This window comes from Beauveria bassiana (assembly GCF_000280675.1).
Source record: "Beauveria bassiana ARSEF 2860 unplaced genomic scaffold BBA_S00002, whole genome shotgun sequence".
NCBI classification, from domain to species: domain Eukaryota; kingdom Fungi; phylum Ascomycota; class Sordariomycetes; order Hypocreales; family Cordycipitaceae; genus Beauveria; species Beauveria bassiana.
Genome location: NW_007930837.1, coordinates 1,260,464 through 1,283,004, shown reverse-complemented (window position 1 = coordinate 1,283,004; position 22,541 = coordinate 1,260,464). Strand labels below are relative to the sequence as shown.

The 22,541-nt window shown below is 49.0% G+C and overlaps 3 protein-coding genes across 3 annotated transcripts; all 3 read left to right on the top strand.

The window, feature by feature from the left end:
* Positions 1-1,906: 1,906 nt before the first annotated feature.
* Positions 1,907-6,043, top strand: BBA_01025 (ABC transporter; the record flags this gene model as incomplete). The annotated part of the gene is made up of 1 exon (XM_008596122.1): positions 1,907-6,043. One exon carries the CDS (start codon positions 1,907-1,909, stop codon positions 6,041-6,043), a length of 4,137 nt encoding a protein of 1,378 aa, XP_008594344.1.
* A 6,925-nt stretch (positions 6,044-12,968) lies between these two features.
* BBA_01024 (uncharacterized protein) lies at positions 12,969-14,186 on the top strand (the record flags this gene model as incomplete). The annotated part of the gene is made up of 2 exons (XM_008596121.1): positions 12,969-13,511; positions 13,590-14,186. The coding sequence occupies 2 exons, from the start codon at positions 12,969-12,971 to the stop codon at positions 14,184-14,186; spliced, it is 1,140 nt and encodes a 379-aa protein (XP_008594343.1).
* A 6,029-nt stretch (positions 14,187-20,215) lies between these two features.
* BBA_01023 (veA protein) lies at positions 20,216-21,141 on the top strand (the record flags this gene model as incomplete). Its single annotated transcript, XM_008596120.1, has 2 exons — positions 20,216-20,449; positions 20,554-21,141. 2 exons carry the CDS (start codon positions 20,216-20,218, stop codon positions 21,139-21,141), a joined length of 822 nt encoding a protein of 273 aa, XP_008594342.1.
* Between the last annotated feature and the right edge of the window lie 1,400 nt (positions 21,142-22,541).

The following is a 22,541-nucleotide window of genomic DNA, read 5'->3' as shown; positions in this document are numbered from 1 at the left end:
GTGGCAAAGCTAGGAGCCTATTCCTTGGATAAAGAACGCTGCAATCTATTTTTGTCGTTGTCAATCAATTCTTTCATCAACTTTGTGGTTTTCATTTCGGCCACGTAGTTTTGACTCTGCACGCTAGCACACAGCCGTCTGATGCAAGCAGAAACGACAAGAAACCCAAACCCGGCGACGGATATTAGCACCCCGACCAGCAGAGGTGGGCTTACCAGGCTGCTGGGTACGGATTCCAGAGGCGTCGGTTGGGTGGCGGACTCGGTGGGCCGTCTTCCACTATGAATTTCGAAGAGTGTTTTCAAGAGTCTCTCCATGGCGTGTCATGAGATGTTCGTTAGACATTCCAGACAGCAATGGAGATTAAAATGTCGACAGATTGAATCACCATGTGACCACCACGGTGACATGTCTTTTCGCGAGACCCCAGAGGTGTTGGCCTTGAGCAGATTTCAGCGGGGTTTCTTGGCCCACAAGCGAACTACTAATACTGGTACATATTAATATTCCGTACGGATAGTTTGACTAACTAGGTAGGTAGGTAGGTAGCTAAAGCAACTAGTTGACAAGGCTGCACCTGGAAAATGTGGCCGAAAGGAATTAAATGACCGTTGCCGTTTGCCGTTTGCCGTTTGCCGTTTGCCATTTTTCGTTTTATTACGCGTAACCAAGGTTTATTATTATTACCTATACCCAGACAACGGTAACTTTTAGCAAACCAGGCGGCCCGTCGTGCTTGGGCTAAGTAGTAGGGCCTACACGGGTGTAATCTGCGTCCGAATACCGTTCATACGACCCCGATTTCTTTACCGTCTTCTTGTCATCTCACCATCTCCATCCATCCTTCTTCTCTGCATCCCCAATACCAGGCAGCAAAACTCTGCAAACACCCCTCAGCCCCCCATCTTGGTCATCTCTCGGTGTCCATCCCATCTGGGCCATTTCTTTCTACGCGGTATAGCCTCAGATACCTTCATCCCCAAAAGACGACTAATCTCAAACCCCACTCACTACTTCCTCCCTGATCCTACCCTCATGATTAAAGACTAGTTAGTGCTTCCTTTGCTTTTCCTCACGCCTGTCTGTCAGGCCCCAGACTTGCTCGCGGGTTGTCCATGCTTACAACCTCAGACCCAACGCACGTCCGCACGTTAAGCTCGCCCGGCCATGACTCTGCAACCCGCCACCACCTCCTAGCTTATTCTGCGACTTCTCGCACGGCCCGATATATCAACACATACACACCCTCTCCATCAAAGCTTTTCTCTAGCCCGACTTGTACCTCTCCTCATCCGTTCTCTTCCCTCGGCTGTTTCTTCCTCTTTTCTCGACATTCTCGCCATCCTCGACGACACCTATCCGAATCCCATTCTCCTTGCCTCGCAACACCATACAGCCCCGACAAACACGCCCTTGCTCTCGTCCTGTCTCACCACGCCTATCTACGTCGCACACTTCTCTGGCTTTAGCAATTTCTCCCTCTCAAGCCCTAAACGGGCAATCGCCGCGCATCATCAATTTCTAGCCCAATTCGTCTGCCCTGCGTGCCAGTCCCACGTCGTTTGTCTCTTGTGATTCGCCTACCACAGCCGCCGTTTCGCTTCAACTGCAATCTATCTGCTGTCAGTCTTCCCGCGACTTGTCCATTGTTGCCGCCCTACGTCAGTCTCATTCCAATTGTTGCCGTCCATATTTGTCTGCCGCGCTTCTGCCCTCATCCGCCGTCACTAGCTGACCCTCGCGACATTGTTTGCTCCAGCTCCCTTATTACGCGCCCCGACCTCTTCATCGCTGGGCTTCCCGCTCTATTTCTTTGCCCGCCAGCGGCTAGATTTGGCAACTTGCACTTGCATTCAGCTTCCTCATCTTGCTTCGCAGGGCTGACCTGCCTCTGCACTCGCCCGTCATGGCCCGCAAATACTCGGAAAAGCCCGTTGAGCTTCGAAGAACGGCGCCCAAACCTGCTTCCAGCCGTGGCGAGTCCTATGATCCCGAAATACGATTTCTCGAAAAGGCCGACATCAGGCTTCCAACCCCTCCCAAGACGGCCAGTCCCGATGACCCTTATGCTCATCTCTCAGACCACGCCGCCGACATACTCAAGAAACAGGTCGACATCCCTACCCTCACCAAGGGCGCTGGCGTCCTTTATCGCTACGCATCCCGCAACGACAAGATTATCATTGCCGTTTCCGCCATCTGCGCAGTTGCCTCGGGCGCTGCTCTTCCTCTCATGACCGTCGTTTTTGGAAACCTCCAGCGTGTCTTCCGCGATTTCTTTTTTGGTACCGCCATGAGCTACGACGACTTTGTCGGCGAGTTGACCAAATTCGTCATTTACTTCGTTTACCTTGGCGTCGGCGAATTCATTGTTACTTACATTTGCACCGTCGGCTTCATCTATACCGGCGAGCACATCTCTGCCAAGATTCGTGAGCACTATCTCGAGGCTTGCATGCGACAAAACATTGGCTACTTTGACAAGCTTGGTGCCGGCGAGGTCACCACCCGTATTACCGCCGATACCAATCTCATCCAAGACGGTCTCTCCGAAAAGGTCTCCCTCACCATTGCTGCCCTTGCTACCTTTATTACCGCTTTCGTCATTGCTTTTATCAATTACTGGAAGCTCACACTCATCCTCACCGCCACCGTTTTTGCCCTTGTTCTCGTCATGGGCATCGGCTCCAGCTTCATGCTCAAGCACAACAAGGCTTCGCTTGAATCTTACGCCGAGGGTGGAACCATTGCCGAAGAAGTTTTCAGCTCCGTTCGTAATGCCATTGCTTTTGGCACCCAGGAGCGCCTCGCCAAGAAATATGACAAGCACCTCGCCCAGGCCGAGTACTTTGGTTTTCGCGTCAAGAGCTCCATGGCCATTATGCTCGGTGGCATGATGCTCGTCCTCTTCCTCACCTATGGTCTCGCTTTCTGGCAGGGCAGCAAGTTCATTGTTGAAGGCGTCGTCCCCCTTAATAAGATTCTTACCATCATGATGTCCGTCATGATTGGTGCCTTCCAGCTCGGCAACGTCGCCCCTAACCTGCAGGCTTTTACCACTGCCGTTGCCGCTGCGGCCAAGATCTTCAACACTATTGACCGCGCCTCTCCTCTTGACCCCTCCAGCGAGGAGGGCGCCAGAATTGACAACCTCATGGGCAACATTCGTCTCCAACACGTTTCTCACATCTACCCCTCCCGCCCCGAGGTCCGTGTAATGTCCAACGTTAGCCTCAGCATACCCGCTGGAAAGACGACTGCGCTTGTCGGCGCTTCTGGCTCTGGAAAGAGTACGATTGTTGGCCTTGTTGAGCGCTTCTACCTTCCAGTTCAGGGGGCACTTTACCTCGACGGCGTAGACATGTCGACCCTCAATCTCAAGTGGCTCCGTCAGCAAATGGCCCTCGTCAGCCAGGAACCCACCCTTTTCGGAACGACCATTTACAAGAATATCGGCCACGGTCTGATTGGAACGCGTGCCGAGCACGAGTCCGAGGAAAGACGACGCCACCTCATTATCGAGGCCGCCAAGATGGCCAACGCCCACGACTTCATTTCTGCTCTCCCCGAGGGCTACGATACCAATGTTGGTGAACGCGGGTTTCTTCTTTCCGGTGGCCAGAAGCAGCGCATTGCCATTGCCCGTGCCGTTGTCTCTGATCCCAAGATTCTTCTGCTCGACGAAGCCACCTCTGCTCTTGATACCAAGTCGGAAGGTGTTGTTCAGGCGGCCCTTGAAAAGGCCGCTGCCGGTCGAACCACCATCACCATTGCCCATCGTCTGTCCACTATCAAAGACGCTCATAATATTGTCGTCATGTCTCAAGGCAAAATCGTCGAGCAAGGCAACCACGATGATCTCATTGAGAAGAAAGGCGCCTACTTCAATCTCGTCGCCGCCCAGAACATTGCCGCTACTGAAGAGCTCACTGCTGAGGAGCAGGCTCAGCTTGAAGAGGAAGAACTGGCACTCATTCGCAGAAAGTCCACACGCGGCGACTTCAACTATGATGCCGACTCCATGCGCAGAAAGTCCACACGCGGTGACTTCAACTATGATACCGACTTCATGCGCAGAAAGTCCACACGCGGCGACTTCAACTATGATGCCAACTTCATGCGCAGACAATCCACACGTGACTCCATCTACAGTACCGACCCCGACGATCATATTGCCGCCAGGCTGAAGCGAGGCTCTACCCAAAGGTCCGTCTCGAGTATGGTTCTGCAGACCACGGCGACAGGTGACGGCCAGAAAAAGGATGGCCTTGGAACCCTGATCATGCTCATTGCCTCATTCAATCGACCGGAGTGGAAGCTTATGCTCCTTGGATGTGCCTTTAGCATCATCTGCGGTGGCGGTAACCCAACCTCTGCGGTCTTCTTCGCCAAGCAAATCACCACGCTCTCCGTGCCCATAACCCCCATCAACCGTGACCAAGTCAAGCATGACTCGGACTTTTGGAGCTCCATGTTCCTCATGCTGGCCTTTTCTCAACTCATTGCCTTTGGTGGTCAAGGTGTTGCTTTCGCCGTCTGCTCTGAGCGCCTCGTCCATCGTGTTCGTGACCGTGCATTTCGGGCCATACTTCGCCAAGATGTCGCCTTCTTTGATAATGAGGAGAACACTGCCGGTGCCTTGACCTCATTCCTCTCTACTGAAACCACTCATGTTGCTGGCATCAGCGGCGTGACCCTGGGCACGATTCTGCTCACTGCTACCACCTTGATTGCTGCCTGTGCCGTCTCCCTCGCCATTGGATGGAAGCTCTCACTCGTCTGCATCTCCACGATTCCTATTCTTTTAGGATGCGGTTTCTTTCGTTTCTGGCTTCTTGCCCACTTCCAGCGGCGGTCCAAGGCTGCTTATGCGGCCTCTGCTTCGTATGCCTCGGAAGCCATCTCTGGCATACGCACCGTTGCGTCACTCACTCGCGAAAAAGACGTTCTGGCTATTTATCAGAAATCTCTTGCCGCGCAGCAGCGTCGCAGTTTGATTTCAGTTGCCAAGTCTAGTGCTCTTTACGCTGCCTCTCAGTCACTCGTGTTCCTCTGTCTTGCTCTTGGTTTCTGGTATGGCGGTACGCTCATTGGCAAGCACGAGTACAGCATGTTTCAGTTCTTCCTGTGCTTCATGTCCATCGTCTTTGGCGCCCAGTCTGCTGGCACCGTATTCTCGTTCGCCCCAGACATGGGTAAGGCGCACGGCGCTGCTCAGGAGCTCAAGACTCTATTTGACCGCAAACCTTGTATTGATACTTGGTCTAATGAAGGGCAGCCCATTACTCGGGTCAAAGGCACTCTGGAATTCCGCGACGTGCACTTCCGCTACCCTACCCGCCCTGAGCAGCCCGTCCTGCGTGGCCTTAACCTAACAGTCCGCCCTGGTCAATATATTGCACTCGTGGGCGCGTCTGGATGTGGTAAGAGTACCACGATTGCGCTGCTTGAGCGTTTCTACGACCCTCTCGCCGGCGGTATTTATGTCGACGGCAGAGAAATCAGTACTCTCAATGTCAACGATTACCGATCCTTTATTGCCCTCGTTAGCCAGGAGCCTACTCTATACCAGGGTACGATAAAGGAGAATATCCTTCTCGGCACCACCCGTGAAGACGTATCCGACGCAGAGCTGAAGCATGTATGCCGTGAAGCCAACATCTACGACTTTATCATCTCGCTGCCCGATGGATTCAACACGACGGTGGGTAGCAAAGGTACTCTACTGTCTGGTGGCCAGAAGCAGCGTATCGCTATTGCCCGTGCTCTGATCCGCGACCCCAAGATTCTGCTCCTCGACGAGGCGACATCGGCGCTCGACTCAGAGTCGGAAAAGGTTGTGCAGGCTGCTTTGGACAGGGCGGCTAAGGGTCGTACCACCATTGCAGTCGCACATCGTCTCAGCACCATTCAGAAGGCGGACATTATTTACGTGTTTGACCAGGGTCGCATTGTTGAGCAGGGCCCTCACTCGGAGCTGATGCGTAAGAACGGTCGTTACGCGGAGCTTGTCAACTTGCAGAGTCTTGCCAAGAACGGCTAAGTGGCTGAGCATGGTTTGCATTTTTGAGCTAATAAGAGCGTTTATAAGAGAGCAAATCTCTGTTGCATACTTTTCGGCGTTTTGTCATTTAGGAGTCACATGTAGTAGAACATGGACAAGACGGGTTTATTCTGGGCCATGGATTGAACAAAAGCTGTATATAAGAGTGTTTGATTCTTGATAGGTCTTTGTACATGTCGCATCTAATGTCGCATCTAATATTCCAATGGCATTCCAAATTCCTCTCAATCTCTCGATTTTGATGAGTCTCTTGATGCGCATGTTCGAGTTGCATGTTTAGCCAACACTTGACGGGCACCAGGCAGCGCGTGCATACTGGAGATGTAGCCGAGGCCGGGTAGCCAGATTCGGACAAAGAAAACAAGAAAAAAAGAAAGAACACGGCAACGCTAGTTAGTGAAACACTGGCGTCTCTTTTTCCTTCAGCAGGGCAGGCTGTGGCAGAGAGAGAGAGAGAGAGCGAAAGAGGAATGCAAGTGAGGTGAAACAGGTCTCTTTGGCCGTGCGGCCGCCGGAAACAGTCAAAGCAGAAGTAAGGTTATGCGGTGCTTCAGCAATTGGAAGGGAAAGGGAACTGACAGGTAGCGGGGCAATACAGGTAGGTTGAAACGATTGCAAAGAGACAGAGTGCTCTCCTATGTGCGTGTGTTTGTGCGTGTACGAAGAGAAGTGCGCGTGCGTGTATTGAGGAGGCTTCCTTTGTTGACCAAGCTATTTGAGAAGTCTTAATGACTCGTCCTCTGTGTCGGTGGTGATAGACCTGAGACTGGGACGAGGTGACGCTAGGTACTTTGTATATGGAGTGGAAGAAAAAGAGCCCCGTGGACGGTGCGGGCTCGGGGCGCAAGATGAGTGCGGTAGAGTCGGAGCGGGAAGCAGATGACGCGTCATTACGGATTGATTACAATTGATGGCGAGATTTATTAGATGCAAAAGGTGTTGCGAACGCTGCAACACGCGATCGATGGGTGGAGGTGGATGGTTCGGCAAATGCAGCTGATTAGAATTTCCGACTAGTTGTAAAGGTGATGATGATGCCAAGATACCGAGTATAAAATGAGAACAAAGGGGGTTCTGCCCAGAAGAGGAGAAGGTGAATAATAATCAATCCAGATAATAATATGGGCAATGCAAAATAATTATGCGGGAATAGAATTGGGACGGTTTGTGGGTGGGCGATGCGGCCATGCAGGTACGGGCGTGGAGTGGGGATGGATGTGTGGACGCGCGCAGGTGTGAGATTGTTGTAGTATAAGAGCAAAACAATGATTGATTGAAACAATTGGAAGGAAAAAGCTGGTACAAGTCGTTGCCGGCGTACATTTGGTAAACGAAGCGGCACGGTATCAAGGCGATTGTCGCGTGTGCGGCCGGCGGTGCAGGGAAGACGGAGCCGCGCAGGATCAAGTCATTAAAGCTCAGGCGTATTATTGACCAGGCTGTATTTACATATTACCAGTTAATATGGGCTTTGATGTGGGCGGAAATGAATTAGGCGCCTCATCGATCGCACCACCTAGGGCGTAATCCAGAATTAATAAAGTGGTGGAGGAGGATTTAGGAGGCATGAAATTTAGCATATAGATTCTGAATTTTTACATATAGACCCACCAAGGCCTACATAACCTATATTAGCGTCAATTTCTTAGCCAATTAGAGGCTAGTATTCCTAACAGGCTATTAACACTAAGTGCATAATGTTATGAGAATAGGCGTTTTTAGTATAACTACCCTAAATCCGTCAAAATACACTAAATAGTAACGCTTAAGGCGCTTAAGGCAGAGCTATTATGCTCATTTAAAGATACTCTTAACAAAATTCGGAACTAGCAGAGCGCTCTTAGATTTAGCATTTCTTAATTAACCTAATATATAAGCAGCAAAAGGGGCGCAATTAACCTATACTTTCACTATAAAAGGGGCGGAGTATGTACTAACAAAGTAAACTTTACTAGTACTTATATTACTAGCTTATATAAGGTTAATTGCTAATTTCGCAGTATTATTTAAAAGAATAAACTTAATAGAAGATACTATATAAATTTTTTTAAGAAAGAATATAGCTATTTACCTATTATATACCCTTAAAGTTTAGTAGCAATTTAACGCTACTCTTACGAACTTTTTAGTAAAGATTAACTTTAAGGGAAAGTAAAAAAGCTTAGTAATATAAGCACCCTTTCCTCTTATAAGATAATAACTATAATATACCTTAAAAATCCTAAAATTTTCCTTAAACTATAAGACATATAAACAATATAAAATAGCCTACGGAAATATAAGTATAGCTTAAGCTCCTTAACCTAGGCTTTCCTTAAAGATCTTTAGAATAAAGAGGAGGTTTTCTATTATAATTTTTAATATAGTCCTAATAAGCAAATTTAGTATATATTTTAAATCTATAAATCCTATATTAAATATTAGTAATAGAATCTAAAGCTTTTAATTATAAATAATACCTATAAAGTTAATTATTTTAATATGCCTTTACTATAAATTAATAGTATTACCTCTCTTTATTTAATATTTTCTATTACTTTTAGTATCTCTTCTAGTAAAAAAATAAAGGCTTTTAAATAGCAAATAAAATAGCTTTTAGCTATTATAATAATAGCTAATATTAAAACCCCTAAGGTAGTTATTTCTAACTATAACCTAGCTCTAAAAAATGCTCTTTAGTAGGTCTTTCTTATAGCTTAATAATAAATCTACTTATAGTATATTAATAAGAATATCTCTACTAATATAAAGTTAAAGTAGATTAGTAATAAGTAAGAGGGCCTACTAATAAATACGGAATTACTTAAGGCCCTTAGTAATAAGGTACTGCCTACTACTCTTAAGCATAATACTAAATCTAAGCCTTATCTTTATTAATAGCACTATACTATAAGAGGTAATTTAGGTATAGCTAATAGTTCTAATTTATAGGGAAATACCTATAAAATATATTTAGTTATTACCTTATTATTATAAAGCTCTTAAATACCGCTGCTATTACTAGTAGTAGCTAATAAATATACTACTATTAGGATGTTTTCTAATTAGTAGAGCCTTATTAAAGATACTGCTATAGAAGATAAATTTAATAGTAGATAGAGTATATTTAAGGAGACCTAAGCTAATTAATATAGTAACTATTAAATTCTTTATTAAATAGTATATTTTTTATTAATCCTCTCTTAGTAATTATCTAGTATTTAAAGTTAAAATACCTCCTTATTTAATACTAATTTATAACCTTTATAATATAAAAGTATTAAAATTATAGTATTATAGTAAGCTCTTAAGCTAAAAGTAGCTACTTAGAATTAAAGAATTTTATTAAGAATTAACTTACCAACCTTTATATAATAAATTAGAAGATTATAATAATAGTATTATCTAGGTAGGAATAATATAATAAAAAGCTTAATTACTAGCTTCTATAATAGCCTATTAACTAAGATAACTACCTTAAAGTTTTATTAATTATTAGTAAAGTTAGCTAGAAGCCTTTAAATAAGCTAATTAGCTAGGTTTAAAAGGCTTATAGCTTACTAAATAACCCCTATTCTAACTCGTTAGAAACTAAATATATAGATACTTTTAAGCGCTAATAGGGGCTTCTCTATAGCTATAGGGTAACTAAGAAGCTAGTAGAAGGTATTAAGCTATGCCTTAATAACCTTAATTATTATTAGTAGCTTTAAGCTAATATGCTAGAGTAAGAAGCTCTTCTTAAGCGCCACTATGAGCTAAATCTACATAACATTAGCCAGCGCCGCTAGCTAGCTAACAACATAATAACAGCACTACCTCTGCTACTTAAAGTAGCTTCTAGTTAGTAGCTAAGCTACTAGGAGCTTCCTAGGGCTTCCCTTCCTTCGCTAGCACTAAGTAGCTTAATTAACTAGGTTATAGGAAGTAGCTAGGCTACGGGAAGTAGCCAGGGTAGCTAGGGCAGCTAGGGTAGCTTAATAACAACGTAGCATAGCATAGCGCAAGAATAGTATTAGCTAGTAATAATAAGAGATTTAATAAGCTCTAAGATAGCTTTACTTTGCTAGGAGCTTATGTAAAACTTCTTTAGGTTGTAGATAACACATATAATGGCTATAATAGTGTAATTTCCCTATTAAATGATACCTATAGCGTCACTAGCAGCCCCTTATGTATTTATAGCGCCCTATTTAGCAGTATTACTAGCTTCCTTGTAAGCGCCGCCTTTAGCGTAGCTAGTATTAAGAGAATATAATTATATGCTATGGCAGCCGCTAACTTCGTTAGCTATAGGGCCTTGTCTAGGGTCTGTAGCCTTCCCTGCAAATTTTGGTGGGCCGACTACGCTATATAGACTGAATTAGGTATAGTTATTAGCAAAAATTCAGAATCCATATGCTAAATTTCATGCCTTAGGATTTAGAGGAGGATTCATTGTTATGTCGCTGCCGACCCAGTTTTGAGCTTGGACGTTGTGGAAGATGATTGGAGATTTTTTTTTTTGGTTTCTTGGCTCTCTGCTCTTCACGAATAGTGATTGCCCAATGCCCATTGAACTTGGGAGATGGGGATGGGGCCGCGAATTTACTGGCAAATAGAGGCAGAGCTTGGCTGTCGATTAATGATATGATAGAGAGAAGTGGGTTATTGGATCGTATGGAGGAAAGGGGGAGGGGAAAAAAAAAAAGGGTATAACAGGCCACGCGGGTTCTAGCGCCTGGTCTAGACTCTCGAGGCTTTTCGCGGCGGCCGGCCATGCGGCGCCGGGCACGGCGGGAACAGGTAACAATGCATATAGGGGCTGCTGGGGAATGAATCGTGAAGTTGATCGTCTATTTACAACGAGGGGAACAGAGAACGACGTGTCTGTCTACGGGAGATGCTAATGAGCAGGAAAGAGTCGTGATGAAACGAATTATTAAAAAAAAAGAAAAAAAAAGAAAAAAAAAAGAAACAGAAAGGAAGTAGAAGAGGATCAAGTCTCCGGGGAAGTAATGTGCCGTCTTTCTGACATTGCCAAGGTAGTAGTCTACAAACTAACGAATTACTTACTGGTAACTAGTTGAAAGTAACTATTGTCGACATTTTGCCCTGTTCGGCTGTTCCTGTCAGCCTTCACCCCCCTGTCTCTTGTCGCCCACCTTTCTTTAAAAAAGACGTCTTCTTGTATGGATTATTATGGAACTGCTTTCCGAGGTTGGGGCTTAGTATACTTCGTATACGGCATCTGGCTGCAAAATTGGAGAATGCCCTATTCAGCTTGGTCCACTTGTTGAAAGGGGAAAGAAAAAAGACTGATTTTGTGTTGACAAGATTCATTGCATGCATTTTCTCTTTTGTTCAATTGGAAATATAAATATATATATAAATATATATCTTTTTTCTCAAATGTCTATTAATAGAGCCGAAAAGGAAAATCATCACCCAGTGAAGCTCCTAGCCTAGTTCAAGCTAGCTTAGGAGTCAGAGACTCACAGTTTATAAATGGAAGCAAAAAAGAGAGACAAAAGCCAGGGGTTGCTTGCTGGCCCCCCCCGCGAGTTGGGCTACATCCAGCCAAGTAAACTACTGATATTCATTCAAGAACGCTTCTTGCAGAAAGCATGGAATAGATCCCTAGTAAATAGGACTAACTCGATAAACAACATCGGAGCCTCGACCGAGCTGGGCGGTCCCCCTTGTAGCTAATAGTCTGTAGATGGATGCATGCATAGGTACCTACTAAAAACAACGCTAGACGGCCGCTAAACAAAGCTTTCTGCTGCGACGTTTTTCTTCTTCTCTCATCATCTTTTTTCCTGATTCTTTCGCACCATTATTAACTATGTATGCTCGACTCGTGACAACAACACAAGTATACTGGTAACAAGCTCGCCTACGGAAACTGAGTACAGTCATTGCGCTTTGAGATTTGTGTCATCATCCCTGCCGCGTCATCCGCCTCGTCCCGTCACCCCCCCCGCTACCTCTGTAATTACTCTCGAGCCCGCTCACCGCGCGTTGCCTACAAACTACTGGCAACTTCCCAGCACAAGGCTTATCAACGCCCCCAGCATCCCTGTCATGGTCGACAAGGGCCCCCCCGTCGCGGCTAGTATTATTGAACAGAAATAATACGGCAAAGAAAAAGAAAGGACAAGATAAAAACATATTGCCCTTGGGAGCTCCATACAAGGGCAACCTTTTTTCGTTGTCGTGACTCTTCTTCCTGCAGCGGCCACTGCCATTGACACACTCGTTGAAACCAAAATAGCCTCTCTGAGCATTGCCATTCTCTTCTTTTTTGTTCTTTCGATTTTTTAGCATTTTTATCCGGACAAGCTTTGAGCAGTAGCTCGCCCAACGTACAACCCGCCGCAACGCCAACGCTGCCGCCTACCCCGAGCTCCCCTGTTTGCAACAAGCTCTGCTTTGCTCGCCAAGCGAACAGGACAAGGAGAAACGAAAACAGGGCAAAAAGAAGACTGGTCAATTCTGCGCCAGCAAAAAACACAATTTACTGCAATTTGGTCAATTCATTTTTCGAACCCGCACCGGAGCGGCTTCCTTGCGCTTCCCGCGACAACGTCCGCTCGGGGGACTACATTGACGAGAAGCTCCCAGCAGAAACAACATTGACCACGCACATTCGAATTGAGGGACCCAATTGTCGGCGCCGTATCTATTCTCGAAGTATACATTTGAAAGGGAACCGGCGACCGAGTAAAGGAGAAACATCAACGGCATTGGTCCCCGAAAAGTCATGGCGAGCCGTGTCTCACATTTCTCGACGATCAGTGACACAGCGTCACCTAGCTGCCAGTGCTCGACGCGCACAACCCGTTGCTGCCGGAGCCGCCGCCGCCGCCGCCCTCGACGCCGGTCCGACGACCCTGTTTCTTCGTCCTCGTCCGCGTCACACAGCCGCCCATCATCAACCCCCATGTCGCTCCGCGCCGGCCTCTTGACCTTGTTCATCGCCGGCGGCAGCGCGCTCGCCCACCACCACCATCAGCAGCAGCAGCACCCCGAGCTGGGACCACAACCCGCCACCGTCGAACTGACTGCTGCGCCCGCCTCCTCGCCGACGATACCACCGTGGACGGCCAAAGTAGAACCGGAGCCGCCACGGGTACACGACGATGGGAAGGCGACGAGGAGGCCGACGAGGACGGTGACGCGTTTTACACGGCAGTTGGATCTGGTCGAGCGAGATCCCGACGCGGGGGTGCAAGTTGAAGGCACAGTGATTGTTCGCCAAGACTCTTCTTCTTCTGCTTCTTCTTCGTCGTCGTCTTCGTCATCAACATCATCGTCTTCTTCCTCGGATTCCACACCATCACCTCTACCCTCGCCATTCGACAACGCTCCGGCCTCGATATTCAAAAGCCCCAGCAGCACAAACGATGCCTGCCCGACATTTATGAAGAAATTGTTGGACGACCCGACGTTCAAGCAATGCTACCCAATCTCCATGATGCTACGAGTATGTGTGACGCATTCTTTCAGATTTTGGAACCTTATAAGACCTTTGCTAACCACCTCTCTCTCCCAATCTCTGCAGACGTCAACGTCCTTTTTCGAGGCCGAAAAGCAGCTCGTCAGCATCGTCCGCGTCCTCGACGCCACCTGCGCGCCCGACGCCGCCCAGTGCGAGACGTTTCTCACCCAGGCCGCCAAGAACCTGCTCGACCCCTCCAATTGCAAAACGGAATACGACGCCGGCCAGGTCCAGGTCACTGAGGCCCTCGACGGCCTGCGCGCCTACCGGGTGCTCCGCGCCGCCACCTGCCTCCAGGACCCGGCCACCCAAAACTACTGCTTCGCCAGCGCCGTCACAAACATCACCAATCCTTCCGACATTTTCCTCTACTCCATGCCCCTCGGCCTGTCCCTGCCCGGCGCTTCCACGCCCTCGTGCGGCGTCTGCACTACCCAGACCATGGCCGTCTTTCACGCTGCCACCGGCGACCGCGGCCAGCAGATTACGGGCACGTACAGGGACGCTGCGCGCCAGGTCAACGCCATCTGCGGGCCGGGCTTTGTCAATGACACGGCCACGTCGGCGGCTGGGCGGGCCGGCGCGGCGGCCGGCGATGCGACGACCATGCTGGCGGTGGCTTTTGCGTCGCTCTTGAGTCTGGTCGTCTTGACGTGGTGATGAAATCGTCGTGCATGACGAACAGCTTTCCAGAATTCTCCTTGCTGGGCTGCTTTGGCTCAGCTCGATTATATATACCCACTCTGTCGACCTTTTTCCCTTCTTCTGGCGCGTCCTGTCGACTGTAATTACGCAAGAAGAATTGTATTTACACTTCTTTCATTCTTGTTCATTTTCTTGTTCATTTTTCTTTTTTTTCCCTGATTAAGAGCGGCCATCATCATGCTCGACTGGCGATAATCACCTCGACTCCTGAGACATTTATTCTCAAATTCTTCTATTCATTTACTCATCCACTACGGCTATTAAGACGACATAATTTTCTCCTATTTTCCGATTCTAGGATATAATACGTCAAGACGAATTCCTCATCATCTCTCTACGTCTTTCTACTCTCATAATCTCCTATAGCTTCCTTTCTACCACTGTCGGACATTGTTAGGACTTGATTAGGCTATATATATATACATGCAAGGGTAAACCCAGTCCCTCGCATCCTTCACAATCGAATATTCCTATCAATATCAAAGACCTACATCAATAAAGTATTACGCCTGCATTCTGATCCTTTGAATCACCATTGACTCTCGTCTGTTTTTGCCAAGGGAATGAATACCTTTTTCTTGCTCTTAATGCCTCAAGCTCACAGCTCTTGCAGCAACTACAGACACCTAATAGCGTCTACTAGACTATGCTCACTCGGCGTTATACGGCTTGTTGATACAGCATAGCATACTATCGTAAACGGCAACATGCATTGCATCAAATCCCGTTTTTAGAGTTGCTCTTTTGTGCGACACTCTCTGGACATGACTACGCGCACCCCTCCTCGTTCATACTGGTCACACACGCATGGGCTTTCGATTTCCTATGCGCAGGTTTTCACCTTTGCATCGGCCGATTGTTTTTGTTTTTTTTTTGCACTTTCTCAGCTGGTCTACTGGCACGGATCTTGGCGCTGCCGAAGAGTAGATGCGCGGGCGCTATTACTGATCCAGTCGTATCCCGCGGGCGCAGAGATAACGGCATAGTTAAATAACCCACCTTTGTTTCTTGCATTCTTCAAGCACCCGTCTTGGTCCCCGAATCACGTACCGTAGTAGTAGCTTATTTTCTCGTTTCTTGCAGCGCAACAGTGTCTTGGATTTTACCGTTGCTTTCTTGAACAAGACTCTCAACCGTCTTCGAGCTCCGCACCAAACTTCCTGGTCTAAGTACGCCTACGGTGGCTTTTGAGTAGATGAGGCTGCAAACTGGCAAGCTAATCGTGCAATTCGAGCTTTGTATTTGGGACACGGCATGCCAATGTTTCGGATGTTTGACGGCAACCAAGCTACACCGAATGCACAATGTATGATGATTCATCCTTCGCAGCGGCGTAGATCATCCAAAGACCTGCCAGGTTCATCATTGGGTCGCGTCGGGCTGCTGATAGGGACTGCCCAAGTCATGTTCATGTTCTTGCTGCGTAAATGCCGCCGCTAAAGGACACAATCGTAACACAAAAATGGCAAGCCTCAACCTGCCTTCGACATTAATAATGTACGGCATGACGCTGTATGCCCAGTGGAGACAAAAGGACCCTACCACGCAAGCCATGTCTGAGTTCCACGAGCTGGCTGCAGACAAAAGAAAGTTCGACAGCTTGAGAGGCTGGCCGGAGCTGACGGGCTTGTGTCAGTGTGTGACGCGAGGACCGAGCCGGAGGATTGCATAGGTGTGTTACGCAAGACATTCACATGGCTTGATCAAAGTCAATGCATTGACGCTTAAACGGCGCAGGCGTTGGCAGCTCATTGAAAAGTTTGACGACGCTGAATGTAGGAAGATGTTGTATAGCAGTGTGGTTGCTGAGGCTGCTAGTAAGCTCTTGGCTGCAAGACATGCTCCGCATGCACATAAGATGTAGCTTGTTGCGGGAATGAGACCAGTAGCTGGCGCAAGGTTGACAGGGTAATAAAAACCCTTGACGCTTGACACAGTTGTAATTGGCGGGGTGCAAAAGGAAAAAGCAAGGAACCCAAGGAAGAAAGCAAAGAAGGCGGTCAGGGCTCGACACCGTATCCGAATGCCTGGCTCGCGGGTATGTGTCTAGGTTCAAAACGATGCGATCTTTTCCGCAAAAACGGATTGCGCATAGTGCCGTGTTGATGCTCGTCGGAGATCGGCTGGCGCATGCATGGTAATTTGCTGTTATGAGTAGGCTTCTCCTCCACACAGCCTTGGCTTGCAGTTGAACGAACCCGCCCGAGCACCATAGTAACCCGTCCGCATACTTGCCAGCCCGCGAATCTGCATCGCATGCAGGCCAATGGATTTGGCCATTGAAACCTGTGCAGCAGCAGCGTCCATCGAAGCGGAGCTCACAGGAGGCACCGCATGGGTAAACGAGTATGTGACGACTTGGCGTACGTGTGGATCATTTGACCGGAGAGGCTCAACGGAGCAGGACGTGGAATACAATACGGCCAGTTCGCATGTCGATGTGCCATTGTACAGCAGAGAGAAGCCAGGTGCTGGCAATGTTGGAAGCGGTCAGGCGGTGGTGAGGCATGGAAGTGGTCTTCAGCTGATCAGCTAGCCGTGAGGAAACGGCTTGCACTGGTGCGGGCGCTCTGTCTGTAGGTAACTACCTGGGTACGGAGGTACTTGCCCTAGACTCCTCCTTCCGTCTATTAGAATAAAATTGGCCAGAGGAAAGGTGCTGGTAAGCGGCATCATACCAGCCAAGTTGGGCATAAAGCTGACCTGCCTGTATATTGTCTCTATTCAGGCAACGGCGATGCAACCAGCAGCGGGCTCCATACAATGCACACCTGGGTAATCCGTTGGTCCAACGTCCCACCAGGTACGTACCTCATCGATTAATCGACCAATTAATCCAAATAGACAAACATCTATTGCCTAGGATGTCGAGGATAATACAAAGCACAGAGTGTTTAGGTTACCATTGTACGGATAGGCTGCTGCTTACCTACCATGTTAGCTTAGTAGGTAGGTAGCTACCCGTTTGCCGTGTGAGCGTGCCAGCTGGCAGCCCCTCACCAGCCCACCAAATCTCGAGTTCCTCCAAGCTCCAGAATTCAAGCAAAGCTGAAGCTTCACCGGACCCACGCTATTGCGACCAAGACACGACCCAGTCTGCAAGACCTTCGCCCGCTACAGAGACGTACTCCGTATCCATACTCCAGAGAAAATACTTGTACGTTCTCGTCGCCATAACCTTCTCGTGTCTCGGTACCGCGGATGCTGTTCTCAGCTGACAGTTGGCAGCCACCCAATGCCTAGTTCAGCTGCTATAAACACGCGATATTAGCGGTCCGTATTCCGCTCAGATCGGACCTTCGCAGTACAGCAAACAGACTGCTTCTAGCAAAATCAACTCTACTCGTGGCTGAGTATGAGGACAGACGGGAGTTGTAACTAACTACAAGCAGTTATCGTGTGGGACAGGCCCAGGTGGCGTGCCACAACCAGTGGCTGCTCTAACTAGTTATTCGGAAAACCCCAGGCTAAGAATATCCAGGCTACCAGGCAGGTTACCAGGGTAAAGAGCATCCACGATGCGACGGCGCATTACCATCTTCGCCTGGCCTTGCATCGGCGCGGTCGCTTATCATTCAAGACGCTTTGCGATCTTGTTGTTGCCTTAACTGCCACGTTCGCCCGATGCCTGGTCTGGCTTTCCTATCCCGTGCTTGACTAACCACAAAAGACACTATTCTCACCGATTTCGACATCCGACTCTATCTCTACACCAGCTGCCCGAGACGGCACGCACCCCATCACTAGTGCACTCTAGGTGTGCGAGCTTGGTAGCCAAGCTGGCAAGTAGGGCATGCACAGCATCCGAGCACCCATGGTGCTGTTTGTGATTGCGTTTCGCCATCGGTTTCACAGCCACGAGCGGCTATCGCAGCTGCGCTCGCGCTGCCTCCCAATTGGGACCGTGCCGTTCCGCCGACTTCCAGACATGGAATCCCCCCATTACCTTGTGCCCAAAATCGGCCACGGGCAATCTGAGTCGCCTGCGGGCCGGGCAGATCCAGCACTGCGAAGCACCAGGTGCGTTGACGTCACTTTGGGTAGCTCGCCAGTGATACGCTAATAATTTGGTTCAATGGGGGCACTGGGGCTGCGGACTCTCCGCCAGATTGGGTCTCTCGCCCTGTTGAGGGCCCATGAATCGCATTGCCTTTTAGATCATTCCCGCTGAGGCGTTGTCTAAATTACCACATACGAGAATGCCGGAAACGCTAAAGGAGAGCAGACAAGCCTTGCAATCCAGACCTGTCGCAGGCTATCAGCTATACGACAACGAGACTAGGCTGCTTGCTTGCTTCAATCGTTCACCCGTTTATTCGCTGCAGCTGGTACAAGGGCACTCCGGTCGCAATCCAGCACGCATTTCCGGATGGCAGCGGTTGTGGCCCGTTCCCAGCCCGTTTCCAGGCGGGTCCAGCGTCCCGGCCTTACCAAGACTCTGAGCTGGCCTAGGTAGTTGCCTAGCAAGGATAACCATGATGTGCCTGCCTCGCCACAATGGGATCTGTCACTTCTGGCCTAAAGTTAGCTGTCCTGTGCCCTGCGAGGTGCTGGACCTGGTCCCCCCGGCAATCTGCCATGCAACCGCTCGAGGCACAAGCGATTGCTTGCTTCTGTACTCCGTACGGATAATTGCAACAGCTGCTCCGTAATAGCTCTGCTAATAACTGCTCCTTTCTGCCAGTGCTACGCGGCTGGCTACGGAGCTCGACTCACATCGCCTCCTCTTATTAATCCATGCTATTGCCGACGGACAACTTGGCTTCTGCACCTGAGCCCTGATCGTCAGGCTCGTGGTCATTCTCCTTGCTTGGGCCACTGTCTACTTTGGGCAGCTTCCTTTGATATAATACCTTCAACCAGCCGCTTCTTAGTGCAGCCAGTTGTGCTTTGCTTGCCGCTCATATTCATGACCTCGCTCGTCTTGGAATCCAGCCGCATCAGCCTTCCCGCCATCCCGCCACCACGCCGTCCATCCACTTGTCTCACCTACCACGCACGTCGCCTCCGACGACCTCTTGTTGCCCGACCAGTTCGACTGCCACATTCGGTGGACCAGCACGTTACTCTTCTGCGCACTCACTTGACTGCTTGACCGACTCCCCGACTGTCTGCCAGAGACATCTATTTCCCCGACATCTGTGAGACGCACGCTAGACAACGGCTTTTAAACCTTGTCCCTCCTTGTGGCTCATCACCGTCTCAGCCATTGCCCGCTCATTCGCACACGTCGTGACGCCTCGCTCGCCTTCCTTCCCAGGGAGTGGCCCGCTTCCCTCTGCCGTTCATTACCTTCATGTATGTCTTGTTGTGCGCATTACGAATCCACCTCTAGCTGCACACTCGCACATTCAATTTTTTTCCCGCACTGGTCCACCAGGCTTTGCTTGTTGTCGCGGGCCTCAAATTTGCTTTTGCTGGCCGCTGGGGCACCTCAACGCCCGTCACACGCTGAACCCAGACCAACTCCCCGCACTACGCTATTCAAGACTCCCACCGCATCCTCGCTTGACGACACGGCTTCACACTTCACACAACATAATTCTGCATATAACTGAGTCAACCCTCGTCACTACGCTCTACTATATCCCATCTTTGTACCTAACATTGTGTGTCAACCACATGTCTGCATTCACTGTGGCGGCAACATCCATCTATTCCGTCTCGGCACCCTTGACAAAGCTGCCAACATCTCTGCTAGTTTCACCACTGGCAATACTCTTCATTACCAATCGGCTTTTCCCTGTTATATCACTAGCAGCGGAGCCGATCATTGTATGTCCTAGACTGTCAAAGTTGAGCACGCGCTTGATTATGCGTCTAGGAAGCAATGCAACCCCATTCGCACAATGACCGGCCACACGACCGAAGGCAGCCTCCTAATTTTCTGCCGTCTTCAACAACATCATCCAATCAACAGCACCCAGTGCTCCCCCCTCCGGACAGCCTCTTGGCAGGTGCCCCAAGCTATTCTTCGTCACATCATGGCCCGCCACAAGACCAGCGATATCATGCTACCCGCGGCATGGCGCATCCCATGGGACCGCCAACTGGACCAGCATATGGCGCGCGTTATCAAGGCCATGGCCCAGATCAATTTCGCCAGCAACATGCACCACAACCTCTTCATGTTCACCACCAGAGAGGGTTTGCTGCACAGGAACCGCATGCTCAGCAGCAGCACTACACAAGAGCTCCAGAGCACCCAGCCCATAGCAGTATGTCACAGCACGCAACTCAGAAACCAAGATCCTCATACGTCCCGAATCTATTGGGTCCAGATCGTGAACGAAACATAGACACTATGATATTTAGTCTTGAGGTGCGGCAGCAGCCACGGGCGGCTCGAGCGTGCGGTTTCGGAGATAGGGACAGACGAGTGATTGACCCTCCGCCGATTGTGCAGCTCAGGATCGATGGGCCCGGTCTGTCTGAAGAAGAGAGGCGAGCATATCTGCGGTATCCAAACTATGTGATGAACTGCTCCATATGGGATGAGTCGGGAACCCGAGATGCGTCGTATATGCCCGACGAGTACAACCATCAACGCCGACTCATGGGCTCATTGGTGGGGACGCCCTTTGTCGGAGATGATGACCAAAACCAAGAGGGCTGTTTCTTCTGCTTTTCGGATCTCTCTTGCCGGACTCCCGGCGCATTTCGGTTGAAGTTTACTCTCATCATGATTGATCCCGCCCGCGCCTCCATTCTGCGACATTTCCCCACCCTCACTGAAATCAAGACTGATATATTTCAAGTCTACAGTGCAAAAGAATTTCCTGGAATGGTTGCTAGCAGTTCCCTTGCAAAGAAGCTCAAAGAACAGGGATGCATTATATCAATCAAGAAGGGAAATGAAAGAGCACGACCGCGAGGGGCAGATGGCAGATCTGATGATGAAGACGACTAAACCAAAGTAGCGGGCCAAGACTTGGCCCGCGAGTACAGAGGTTCCGGCGTTCAATACCAAACGATATTTTTACGGGATTAAAACGGATACAATATAATACAACGGCCCGTAGGGCTTAGCATGGACTTGGCTGGTTCGATTATTGGAAAGTGAATTTTGGGTTTCTTTTTTGCTAGTTGATCTATATACCCCGTTGCAGAAGCTGCTCACTCAGAACTGGAGAAGCATTACTGCGCAGAATAGCTTACTTGATGTGCATGAAATGAATATCAATTTGACATATCCACTGCATACGAGAAGACACTGACAGTCTTGCAGGTTCTCAACGAATATTGCTGCACTCTGCTGATCCTCGATGGGGCGACATACGAGCTGGGAAGCACGACTAATGCTCTCGAATAGAAGGGCCATAATGTGCGCAGCAAATGTATCATTCATTGACTCTTTATATCTACAAGACTGCATATCGAGCCCGTGAAGCCGTACTATAGGCTGGCTCTCTACGCTCTTGTGTAAGTCGTGAGCAGGCATATTTTGATGCAAAAAGGAGAGAATTGCACGATCCTGTGACGATTGCGGTAACTCAGTCTCGCAGCTTCTACTACAGGTATTCTGCTGTGCTAATTGGTCTGGTTGTTCTCTGCTCGGACAAACGGTCGTCAGGCTCATGGGCTCGGAGGCAGATGTGAGGCCGATGCGACTCTGCGAGGTGGGCAAAGTCATGCGATATTGGCCGGGAAAGAAATATATTATTGGTGGAGAGGGTCTTTCCGGGTTTACAAAGGAAATGACTGCATATTACCGACTGTTTAGCTGGTTCACAAGGCACGTCGAAATGGAAAAAGCACCGAATGGTATCTGCCCGACAAAACACAGGTCGCGAGGACGGCTGTCGGCGCAACGACAATGAGATAGGGTAATACATGTTGGCATTTTCCTCTCACCGACATGTACTGCTTTTTGCCTTGTTGTGATATCTTGGTGATGTCAGCTAGAGAAACTGATGGAAGCGTGCGACGTTGATGGTGGGTGTTGCGCAGGCTTTTATGCACCTTGGGACATATCATTTGTTGGGGGGGGCAATGAGGGGAAATACCTTGTGCTACAAGCCATGTCAGCCAAGAATAGCTCATCTGCCAATCACCATCTGCCAATTACTATCTGCAGTGAAGCCTGTGGTGAATGGGACATGAGACAAAGCGGTCCGTTTCTCTTGGGTTCTATCACATGGCGGCCTCCGGGGGGGGGGGGGGGGGGGGAGGTATGGGGCATGAGGGCTTGAAGTGACAGATGATAAATAGTCGCGATGCAAAAGACACATGACTGGAGGAGCAGGCGAGAAAGGGCTTTGCAATGTTTCAAACAAAACAGCTGCAGGTGTGAGTGCTTGCATTGGAGGC